Source organism: Microtus pennsylvanicus, chromosome 9 (assembly GCF_037038515.1).
Source record: "Microtus pennsylvanicus isolate mMicPen1 chromosome 9, mMicPen1.hap1, whole genome shotgun sequence".
In the NCBI taxonomy this organism is placed as follows: Eukaryota; Metazoa; Chordata; class Mammalia; order Rodentia; family Cricetidae; genus Microtus; species Microtus pennsylvanicus.
The window spans coordinates 47,654,776-47,667,198 of NC_134587.1; the positions used below are offsets into that span (position 1 = coordinate 47,654,776).

Genomic DNA, 12,423 nt, shown 5'->3' on the forward strand with positions numbered 1-12,423 from the left:
AATCCTCATAAGCTCCTCTCCCCTTCCCTAGCATTTAATTTAAGATTTTTACGTGTTAACATGAGAGAGAGAGAGAGAGAGAGAGAGAGAGAGAGAGAGAGAGAGAGAGAGAGAGAGAGAGAGCAGAACAGAAAATACAAAAATCTAACATCTGAATATATTTATTTTTGACATGGCAGCAACTAATATTTCCCACCCCACCTCCATCCCCACCCAAACAGGCTTAAATCAGATAAGCAAACTCACATGCCGTGGTCCAAGAGCAAATAAAACAAAGATGAAAACTGCTATTGCATTTGCATCTTGCATGCATAGCTCCCCTCTCAAAAGGCACGTGCCTTATTGGCTACTTCGTCTACCTAGGACTCCACAGCAGAAAGCCCCCCAGTACAAACAGCTTTAATAAGTTTGGCTTGACTATGCATGCAAACAGCTTTCATACAACATAAAACAGAATTCCGCCAGAATCACACGTTTCAAACCAGTTAGACTGTCACATGCAGAGACAGGTGCACTCAGTACCTTTTCATCCTTTCTTACAAGGTAGCTACATTTTCTAAATTACAGCCCTCCTGGCACAATTGGAAAGAGACCGATTCTGATGTTCAGCATCCACAGAGTTGATTCTCTGCCAGGACACTGTTTGATAGGCTCCAAGAAAGACAGCATGAGAGAAATGAGATTAGAGTCTAATGGTGTTCTGCCTCCACCATTTCACAGAGATGGCTGAATTCATCTTATATGAGAAAGTTAACCTTTTCTCGCCCTCACTCCTTTAGCTGAAAATGTGTGGCATATCAGTGAAGACTGTTTGGAAGGTGTGCCTAGGCTACTTTCCTGTTTGGATTGACATCCTTTCTCCCATTACTCAAAACACACACACAAAAAAAATCTCTAAGAGAGACTAAAACAATTTCCTCTAGTTTATTCCAGTCCGGCCTCTCTGCCCATTATTAGAATGTGATCTGAGAATGTTCTCAGAGACACTGTCCTGGCCCTGCATTTGGTTCTAAGGTTCTCTCCTGTTAGGCTGGGTTACCGTGGACAGCAGATCTCCTCCAGAGGCAGGTCTCTGCATGGCAAAGCCCAGGCAGTGTGGATGCTCTGCTCAGGTTGCAATCCCGGCTTTGGTTTCTGTTAGGACCACAATTAAGGTAGCAGCTGCAGCAGCAGCAGCAGCTCAAACTCAACAAGCCCAACATGAAAAGCAAAGACAGGGGCTCTAAGTCCCTCCACTGAGGAGGTTCTGGGACATGTTGTCAGCTCTTTATCTTTGTCAACAGCCAGAAGCAAACATAGCAAAGATGACGGCTCTCAGTCCACGACTATGTGCCACCCTAGAGTATCTGCCTTCCCTAGATGTCTCTTAGAGGGGCAACAGCACCCCATGGGATCAATCCAGGATGCCACAGCTATAGAATGCCTGCTGTCAGCTGCCCTTGCCTCCTTCTAATTACATTCCCTCTAGTGCTCTGCAGAGAGCTTGCTCGTGACAAGAACCAGGGTTGGGGCACACATCTGGGCCTGTAAGAGGCATCCCTCCTCCTCAGGTGACCACATGTGGGTTTCCAGGAGCAGGGGTCATCTAAAACTCTACAAGGAATTCTGATTGCTCCTGGCCCCACTGTTCCACCCACTGTCTGGCACAGGGCACAGGGTAGATACGCAATAACCAGTCACTCCTGGAAGTATATACACATCATCCAGGTCCTCCTGGTCAGTGCCTCACAGCATTTGTGGTAAGCACCAAGGTGGGTTGTCTGCTGCCGTTCTCCCTGATGGGCCTCTCGGTCTCTCCATCTCAGCAGGCCTGGCAGACAGTGTAGATGCAGCTGTGTGTACTAGACAGACAAACTTGCTCCTTTCTCTCAGACTCACTGGTGGACCAGATTTGTTTCATCTTTTGATGAGACCATGTGATCTAGCTCTAGTCAAGACAGGATGGGACAAAAATGCCATATACTACTTGCAGATCCTTGCCCTGGGAGGTGTAGTGGGGTGGGAGACTCCAAAGGCTTGCAGCAGGGCAGAGTTTCAAGATGAAGAAATCCAGGTCTCTGTGTGCCTGTGTGGATGGCATCAGAAGTGGAATGGGAGGCACACATTTACCAAAGTAAGTGTCTTAGAGGTTGTAATCACAGTCACATAATATGTGGCCCTGACAGAAGGGATAAGAAACCTGACTGGTGGCGGGGGTGGGGGGGCGCTAAAAAGGCAGTGATCTGCTTTACACAGCTACAAAATAATTGGTAAAAGTGAGCTCTCCAGCAATTTAGAAGGTGGATCACGCACCTTCGGAGGCTGCAGCTCCTGGAAACCAGAGCTGACAGAATCAGAGGGAAGTCATGTGCCGTTTCCCACTGGCCTTCACAGGGAAGAAAGCAGGGTCTGGAAGGAACTAAATGGGTGCTCTGGTGTATCCCAGAAACACCCGGGAAGAGGGTGAAAGGGAACGTATCTGCTCATGACCCCAAGACCAAGGTCTTAGTGTGGAGGGGTAGGAGATTTATTTGTCCACAGGGACAGAGAGCAGGGAATAAGAGACAAAGACAGATAGAGGATGAGAGAGACAGGGAGGGGAACAAGAGAAAGGGGGCAGGGGTATTTGACTTGAAGGGACCAAGACTGCCTCTGGATGACGAGGCACATAGGAAAATGGCAGTTTACCACGTAGGTTAATGGCAGTTTGTCTGATCAAACCATATTGTCTTGTAAGGAACCCACAGCTTTCTATCCTCTGTGGAAACAAAAGTAGAACTTTTTATATCCTTAGACTCAAATTTTGAAGTCAAGATACCTTTAAAATATATAGGTTGGTTTTAGTTTAGTAGCCCATATAATGAAATGTCTCTCTGTACTTAGCTCATTTACAGTAAAAAATTCAAAGAAAACACAATAGTATACATAATCCAGACTCTCTGTGTATATTCCATCTTTATGTGGCTTATTTTTATTCTATTACTTTTTATACAAGTTTAATATTTATTTTATTATCTTTACTCCTTTAATCTATGACTGTATTCCTTTATATTTTGTCTATACTTTTTCCTCTCTCTCTACATTTATACAACACTGTGACCCATTTAGAGGTACAAAGGGAAACTCCATGTTAGGATGAGGTGTTTAACTTTGATTGGGCATGTTAATTAGGTGAGCCAAAGGGGGCTTCCAATTGCTGGACTTCAATACTTTGATAGCTGGGCCTGGTAGTCAGCCTAAAGAGGAGGAAGTGGCCAAATAAGAGAGCAGACCTTGGTGGCTAGCTTTAGGGATGTAACCTAATGGTTTCCAGCAAAGCAGAGGGAATGGGAGAGAAGGGCAAGGCCTGCCAGAGCCATGCTTGCCATGCCTGAGCTGGCCAGAGGTTCAGAGGGAACTTCAACCGAAAGATTGCCTCAATTTGACTAGCCTATGGCCATGTCTGTGAGAGACTGATGTGGGAGTGTCCGCCTGCTATAGGGGGCACTGCCTGCAGGAAGGTGGCCTGGGCTGTCTAGGTCAAGCTGAGCATCAGCCATGAACAAGCCAGCAAACGACACTTCTCTATTGTTCCTGCTTCAAGTTCCTGCTCTGTCTGAGTCCCTCAATCGTAGACTGTGACCTGGCATTGTAGGCTGAAATAAACCCTTTCTTCCCTTAGGGTGCTTGTGGTTAGAGTGTTTTTACCACAACTGCAGAAAAGCAAGGAAGACAATGGGTAAAAATAGTAAAGATAGAAATACAGAGAGCAAGGGTTTAATGGAATTCAGAAATTAGTTTCTGAACCCCAAGCAAGAAGCACTCTGGCTAGTGAAGTGTGGTGTGTCTGCACCTTGTTCGAACCTCAGCAGGAGAATTTCCTGTGAACAGTCTGTGGTCTGTCTCCTTACCCAGGAGCTGGAATGGAGGGGACCACAGAGGGTACAACAACAGGGATCTTAAAGAACTACAGGAAGAGTCGGAGCAGGACTAGCCTCCCTGGGCTGTGCTTTGGATGAGAAATAGCACACTGTTTGAGATCACTAAGCATCAGGTTATTTACTTCAATAGCCTTTCTAGTTGATTTTTTTCCTTTTGGGGCTGGGGACTGAACCTACGGCCTCGTGTGTTCAAGTGCTCTACCATGGAGCTGAATCCCCAGGACATTTTTTGTTTGTTTGTTTGTTTTAACTTTCTGTTTTGGAATAGAGTCTGGCTAAATTACTCAAAATGATCTTGTACTTGGATCTTCCTCCCTCCGTCTCCAAAATCGCTGGAAGATAGACCTGTATCACTAGGCCTAACATAGTAATTTTTTGTGCTGGATGCCTGGGGAGGATGGGACTTTCTGACATAGCTACTTTGAATGCCCCCTGCAACCCAAGAAACAGAATTCACAGCGGCTCCCACCTTGAGCAAGCTCTCTGTAGCTAACTGGAGGAAGTGCATTGTAACTTCATTAGAAGGGGATGTAGAAGATGCACAGACCAGGCTGACTCTACCTCAGGATACAAACCCACTGTCCACTTCTGAAGCAATTTTCTTGGAACACAGCCACACCTATTATGGTCTGTCCATCTGCTTTGGCATTACAACAGTGGACTCAACTAATTCCAGCAGAAACCCTGATGACTTATAACGCCCAAGCTATTTACTAAGCAGTTCTCAAAAGAAAACAAAAACAAGCAAACAGCAACAAAAAACCCCACATTGCCATGCCCTGTAGTGGTCTCAGGGCAGCCCATAACCCCACATTCCTAATACCCACAAAAGCGCTCAACTTGACTCCCTGGGAAGCTCTGCAACAGTGTGGATTCCCTGGTCCTGGTCCTGGTCCGAGGCTGTGCTCAGCCCATCTGCCAGCCAGACAAGCATCCCTGGGAGCTCTGCTGCAGGTGGTCACAGGTGATGCTTTGAAAACTGCTCTTTGGATGCTTCTGGAGTCCCTGGGAACCTGCTAACCATGCTACAGCATGTTCATGAGGAAGCACCGGGCCTAGGTCACGGTTTCTGTTAATGGGAGGAGGTGAGAGCCTTCCTTCCACCCACTGCTACAGCCATAGACCTGGGCTCCTAGCCTCTCTGGATGTCAGTTCTCTTATCTTTAAACTGTGGGTGAAAATACCCCATTTAACAGGATTATAAAGAATTCATAAGGAAAAGCAGCCAATGTGCTAAGCTGAAGCTCATCTGAATGCTTGCTGAATTATTGCCTCAATAATTAATCTCATTTTCTCTCAGGTTTTTAGAGAGATCCAGGTAGGGGCACTTGGCATAAATAATTAACTTTTAAAGGGTTTTTTAAGTAAAACTTCTTTCCTGATGCATCAGTAAGAGAGTATGGTCCAAGCAGCATGTTTCCTGGAACCAGACTGAGGGGAACGCACCAATTTTAGCACCTGATCTCTTTCCTAAGAGTGTTGGCCCAGCAGGGTGACTTCAGTTAGAAAATACTCAGGACCCACTGTTGACATGACAGAATAGACAAGTGAAGCCTGGTTAGAGTCGGCCACCAGAACCAGGCAGGTGCGGACAGGAACGACGAAGCTTCCAATTCCCTATATGCCATGTGGTCGAGGCTCTAAATAGCAACCCTTCTGTTTCAGCAAATTGATGTGTAAGGATGCTGGATCACGCTTTGCAGGCTTGCACAGTGCGGAGGACCTCCATGTTCAATCTCTACATATGGCCTGGGGTGGAGGCAAGCCTTCCGCTCCACACGCGGGCTCCACCAACTGCCATTACATAAGTTAGATTCCTGGAAAGCAGGATGGATTGGGCCTTCTGCAGAGTCAAAAGCTGCTGAAATGGAGTAAGGAGACAGTGGAGGCTGGTGGTTCCCTCAGCTGGCCCTGATATCAGTGCCAACACTCACAACTGGCCAGATCCACGCAGCCAGGTTCCCATGGGTCTCAGACCCAATAATGGTTAAAACCTCAGCATCAATAAATACTCTCCCTGGGTCAGTGAAGAGATTCTGTGGAAACACCAGGCAGTGTCTGAAGCTCACCAATAAGGAAATTCAATGTTGAGAGCCCCAACACAGGGCCTTAGCCCCCCGACAAGCACACAGCAGGACACAGATGGCAGGGACCCCCACTGAAGGCCAAGGAACTTTTTAATGGTGCCAGACTACAGATTGAAGCTTGCAGGGAGTCCGGGGCTCCCAACAACAGGCACCAGAATAGCTCATGGCATACAAGAGACCAGTGTCATGCTCTCTGAAATGCATCAAGAGACACAGAAAAGCAGAGATGTGATTATAAATTAACTTCTAATGATGACATAAAAGAATTCCTCTAGCAAAGGACTGGACCAGAAAGCAGGGATCAAGGAGGACAGCTTCTGGAGGGAATGAATTCCAAAAGTCAGGGCCCTTTGAGTCTTTTACTTTCAATATTTCTTTTTAATGTATACGGGTATTTTGTCTGTGTGCATGTATGTGCATCACATGTGTGTGGTTCCCTCCGGGACTAGAAGAGGGCATTGGATTCCTGGGACTGGAGTTAGAGATGGTTGGGAGTTGTCACGTGGGTGCTGGGAATTGAACCCTGGTCCTCTAGAAGAGCAGACTGTGGCCTTATAACTGCTGAGTCAGCTCTCCAGCCTGCTAGCCCTCTTCTCCGACTCGAACGCTTTGAAATACAACCTTCCCGTATTTATGTGTATACTAAGCTTTAAGAAAGGCATGTATCTAGATCCGACCTGACTCTTTCACAGAGTCCTACGATAACTGACAGCCTCTGCCGGTCTTCCGAACTGCTGCTCTGAAATGAGAAGCGGCCATAGTGACAAACACTGGGGAAGATGACCACCCACTCACCGTGGAAGAGGCCATTTCTGATTAAACTGAACATGCGGTTACCATATAACCAGCAGGTACACTCTGGGGTATTTATTTCAGAAGAATAAAAATAGTACTCCCACAAAACTGTGTAAAAACACATTCAGCGTATGTTTATTAATAATAGCTTCAAACTGGAAACAATCCAGATGTCTTCCCAGGGGCAAAGAATAAAACCAACTGCAACTTATTGGCACCTTGGAATACCACTGGCCAACCAGAAGAAACACAACCACTATGCACAACAGTGTGGTTGACTCTTTAGGGAGCCGTGGTGTATGGAGTTAGCCAGTCCCAAACGTTTCACTCATTACAATCCTCTTTATTTGTTATTTTTAGAGACCAGCCTGGGCTGATTTTGAACTCACTATGTGGCTAAGGATAACTTTAAACTCCTGATCCGCTTGCCTCTGCTTCCTGAGTTCTGGGATTATAGATAATGCACCACCACTCCTGGCTTTACACAGAGTTCTTGAAACAACAGGATTCTGGTTATCACAACTCCCACGCCTAGGGATGGAATGATCCTGTTTCTTAGGGATGGAATGATCCTGTTTCTTATCTGTGGTACAAGACACAGTCATCTACCCACGAGATCAGACCGTATGTAAATCTGGGGCAATCTAAGCCTACTGAGATGCTGCTGTACCATCGCCATGCAAGATTTCTCAGTGGTGTTCTCTGTGTTATTTCTCACCACAGCTGCATACAAATCTGTTATTATATGCCAAAATAGAGAGTTTACCTAAAAGTTGGGAACACATCTGTAACTATCTAGCTTCTTGGGAGGCCGAGACAAGAGGAGTGCTTGAGTGAGCAATTCAAGGTCAGCGCAGGCACCTAACAAAATCCTATTTCAAAGAAAAAAAGTTTAATAAAACAAAACCAAATCCCTGTAGGGCTAGAGAGAGAGTTCAGTAGTTAAGAATATTTGCTGTTATTCTGGAAGACCCAAGTTTGGTTCACAGCACCCCCACAGGTACCTTACAACCACCTGTAACCCCAGTTCCAGGGAAACTATTACCTTCTAGCCTAGAAAGGCACCTACAGACATGTGACATTCGCTCACACAGATATATATACATACATATGTATATATATACATACACATATAAATATATATACACACATATATGTATATATATATATATACATACACATATAAATAAAAAAACTATATCTAAACCAGTGGTGGTGCTCGCCTTTAATCCCAGCACTTGGGAGACAGAGGAGCTCTGTGAGTTTGAGGGCAACCTGGTTGACATAGCAAGTTCCAGGTCAGCCAAGGGCTATGTGGTGAGAATCTTTCTCAAAAAAGGAAACCATCCCTAACAAAACAAAACAACAAAGAAAGAAACAAACCCCTCTATATGAAACCCTGTGTGTTTGTGGGTGTGTGTGCGTGTGTGCGCAGTGGGTGAAGTGCTTACCACACGAGCACAAGGATGTGTGTTCACCTACATGAAACAGCACAGCAGTGCACAGCAGTAACCAGTACTGCAAGGGTGGATCCCCAGAGCTCATTTGCCAGTCAGGGTCAGTGAGAGACCGTGACTCAAAAAAAAAAGGAAGAGGAGGACAGCAGCCATGAGAGGGAAACAGCTGGCACTGACCTCTGGCATCATACCCATGTGCACATACACCCCCACACACAATCCCCCACGTGCATATGTACACATGAAAAGCAAAACTAAAGCCTGTGTATCAGCACCCACATGTTTTCTCTCTTTCAGCGAACAGCTACTGAGCACCTATAAGAACCAAGGAGCAGCCAGGAGCTACACCCAAGAAGCATGTGCTCTGTTCTCAGAAGGCTCAGCGTCCACAGCCATAGGCCTTCTCCAGGATGCCCGCCAAGCGCCTGCCTTTAGCACAGCCAGTCTGACACACATTTCTCAGCTCAAGACCCAGCTTTTCAGTGACAATGTTGCCCTATGTGTAGTCAAGACCAGAGGGATTTTTGGCTCAGAAATGTTTGGGAGAAACATTGTTCCACATGGAATCTATAAATGATACAACTAAGGTCAATATAAAAATCTATAATCAGCTAACAAAATATGTTGCTGCCACCTCCCTTCACTGCCTGAATCTTTCAGGAAATCCCTTTGTGCTGTTAGTTTTTACTGTTAACCGGATACAATCCAAAGTCGCCTGGAAAGTGGAAACCTCAATGAGAAAACTGCCTCAATGAGACTAGCCTTTGACCATGCTATGAGAGATTGTCTTCATTGATGGCTGATGTGAGAAGGGACAGCCTGAATGGGTGGCACCATACCTAGGGCCTGGCCTGTGCTGTAGAGGAAACATAGCTGAGCATTCAGTCAGTCAGCAACATTCCATGGTTTCTGCTTTGGTCCCTGCCTCCAGGATCCTGACCTGACTTCCTTCACTGACAGACTATGACCTGGAAGTGTAAGCCAAATAAACCCTTCCCTCCCCCAAGTTGTCGATGGCCTGAGTGGTTTCATCAGAGCAACTGAGATGAAGCTAGAACACCCTTCAAAGTTGTCTCTCCAGGTCTCCATGTTTCCCACTTGGAATTCACAAGGTCTGCTTCTAACTGACCCAGACCTTAAAGAGACACACACAATCCCAGAGCTCTTCTGTGAAAGGCCCAGATGGCTGGAACCGTCACTATGCAGTGGACCTTGTACTTGAGCTAGTTAGACATGCAGAATGCTAGGTCCCACTCTGGACCTAATGAGACAGAATCTAATTCTAACGGCTTCCCAGGATGTATAAGCACACTGCAATAGCAGAAGCACCGATTCTAGGCCTGGCTTCCTAACCCCGACTTTGTATCATAATCATCTGAAGGGCTGGAGAGGTGGCTCAGCGGCTAAGGGTACTTGGTTCTATTGCAGAAGATTCAGGGTCAATTCTCAGAGGTCAGAACACTCACATGGTGCCTCGCAAATACCTGAACTCCAGTTCCAGGGAATCTGATGCCCTCTTCATCTCCATGGGTACCAGGTTCTCATGTGATGTACAGACATACATATAGACAAAATACCCATACACATGATTTTTAAAAATCTAAGAAAATTATTTAGACTTTTTCCTTTGATTTTTTTTAAATTTTGAAATATAATGAATACTATAGCTACAGCTGAAACACTGGTGAGCTGCTCCCTGCCTCCATTTTCACCCTCCTTCCTCTGCTACAACATGAACTGATCAGGTCTCCTGGCCCATACTCTATACCTCCATAGCCTACAGATGCAGCCTGCCACTCCACTGCACATAAGGGCTTTGTTACACAAATGAATATCTTCCCACACTTGTAGCCCTAGTCCATGCACCCGACTCTGGTACGGCATCCTCACTCTCCACTCTCCAGTGTCAGGTACTTCTGCTGTTTGTGACTTTTAAAAATTACATGTACTTACGTGTCTGCATATGTACATGGATGTGGTGTGCCATGGTGTGTGTGAGATATCAGAAGACAAGACATGTGCCCTGCTATCACATGGCTCCTGAAGATTAAACTTTGGTCTTTAGGCTTGGCAGCAAGTACCTTTATCTAAAAAGCCATCTTGCTGGTCTTGCTTCTTTTTTTTACTGATTTTTATTGAGCTTTACATTTTTCTCTGGTCTCCTCCCTTCCAGAAATCACCACACTGACATCCAAAGGGGTTATACCAGCTTGCACTCCCACCAGCAGTGCAGAAGTGTTCCCTTTTCCCGACAACCTCTCCAGCATAACTTGTCACCAGTGTTTTTGATTTTAGCCATTCTTTTTTTTAAAAAATATTTATTATGTATACAATAGTCTGTCTGTGTGTATGCCTGAAGGCCAGAAGAGGGCACCAGACCTCTTTACAGATGGTTGTGAGCCACCATGTGGTTGCTGGGAATTGAACTCAGGACCTTTGGAAGAGCAGGCAATGCTCTTAACCACTGAGCCATCTCTCCAGCTCCAGATTTTAGCCATTCTTATAGGTCTAGGTAGAATCTTAGAGTTGTTTTGATTTGCATTTCTCTGATGACTAAGGATGTTGAACATTTCCTTAAGTGTCTTTCAGCCATTTTAGATTCCTCTGTTGAGAGTTCTCTGTTTAGGTCTGTACTCTATTTTTTTTTATTGGATTATTTGTTCTTCTGATGACCAATTTCTTGAGTTCTTTGTATATTTTGGAGATCAGACCTCTGTCTGATGTGGAGTTTGTGAAGATCTTTTTCCATTCTATAGGCTGCTGTTTTGTTTTGTTGACCATGTTCTTTGCTTTTTAGAAGCTTTTCAGTTTCAGGAGGTCCACTTATTAATTGTTTCTCTCAGTGTCTGTGCTGCTGGAGTTATATTTAGGAAGTGGTTCCCTGTGCCAATGCGTTCAAGCATACTTCCTACTTTCTTTTCTATGAGGTTCAGTGTGGCTGGCTTTATGTTGAGGTCTCTGATCCATTTGGACTTGAATTTTGTGCATGGTGATTGATATGGATCTATTTTCATTCTTCTACATGTTGATATCCAGTTATGCCAGCACAATTTGTTAAATATGCTTTATTTTTTTCATTTGACATTTTTTTGTTTCTTTGTCAAAAATCAGCTGTTCAAAAGTGTGTTGATTAATATCTGGGTCTTCAATTTGGTTCCATTGGTCCTCCTGTCTGTTTTTATGCCAATACCAGGCTGTTTTCAGTACTGGAGCTCTGTAGTAGAGTTTGAAGTCAGGGATTGTGATGCCTCCAGAAATTATTTTATTGTACAAGACTGTTTTGGCTGTCCTGGGTTTTTTGCTTTTCCATATAAAGTTGAGTATCATTCTTTCAAGGTCTGTAAAGAATTTTGCTGGGATTTTGCTAGGCATTGCATTGAATCTGTAGATTGCTTTTGGTAAGATTGCTATTTTTACTATGTTAAGTCTACCTACCCAAGAACATGGTAGCTCTTTCCACTTTCTGGTGTCTTCTTCAATTTCTTTCTTCAAAGATTTAAAGTTCTTGTCATACAAGCCTTTCACTTGTTTGGTTAGAGTTACTCTGAGATATTTTATGATATTTGTGGCTATTGTGAAGGGTATTGTTTCTCTGATTTCTTTCTCAGCCCTTTTATTAAAAGGCTACTGATTTTTATTTTTTATTTAACCTTGTATCCTGCTACATTACTAAAAGTGTTTATTAGTTGTAGAAGTTCCTTGATAGAGTTTTTGGGATCGCTTATGTAAACTATCAAAATTTCAGCAAATAGTGAGAGTTTGACTACGTCTTTTCTGATTTGTATCCCCTTGATCTCCTTTAGTTGTCTTATTGCTCCAGGTAGGACCTCAAGAACTATATTGAATAGATATGGAGAGAGTGGACAACTTAGTCTTGTTCCTGATTTCAGTGGAATCGCTGGGAGTTTCTGTCCATTTAGTTTGATGTTGGCTGTTGGCTTGCTGTTTACTGCCTTTATTATGTTTAGGTATGTTCTTTGTATCCCTGCTCTCTTCAAGACCTTTATCATGAAGGAATATTGTATTCTGTCGAAAGCTTTTTTGGCATCTAATGAGATGATCATGTGATTTTTATTTTTCAGTTTGTTTATATGGTGGATTACATTGACAGATATTCATATGTTGAACCATCCCTGCATCTCTGGGATGAAGCTGACTTGATCGACTTGATCATGGTGGATGATG

The 12,423-nt window shown here is 44.4% G+C and overlaps 1 protein-coding gene across 7 annotated transcripts in view; it reads right to left on the bottom strand.

Moving 5' to 3' along the window:
* Positions 1–12,423, bottom strand: part of Garnl3 (GTPase activating Rap/RanGAP domain like 3) — a 146,405-nt gene that overhangs the window by 98,641 nt on the left and 35,341 nt on the right. The window contains exon 1 of one of the 7 annotated variants that reach the window (XM_075985913.1): positions 523–743. The exons of 5 other annotated variants lie outside the window; for them this stretch is intronic. In XM_075985913.1, the coding sequence (XP_075842028.1) occupies positions 523–530 (8 nt within the window). In that variant the 5' untranslated portion in view covers positions 531–743. One more of the 7 variants, XM_075985914.1, reaches the window with a different exon arrangement.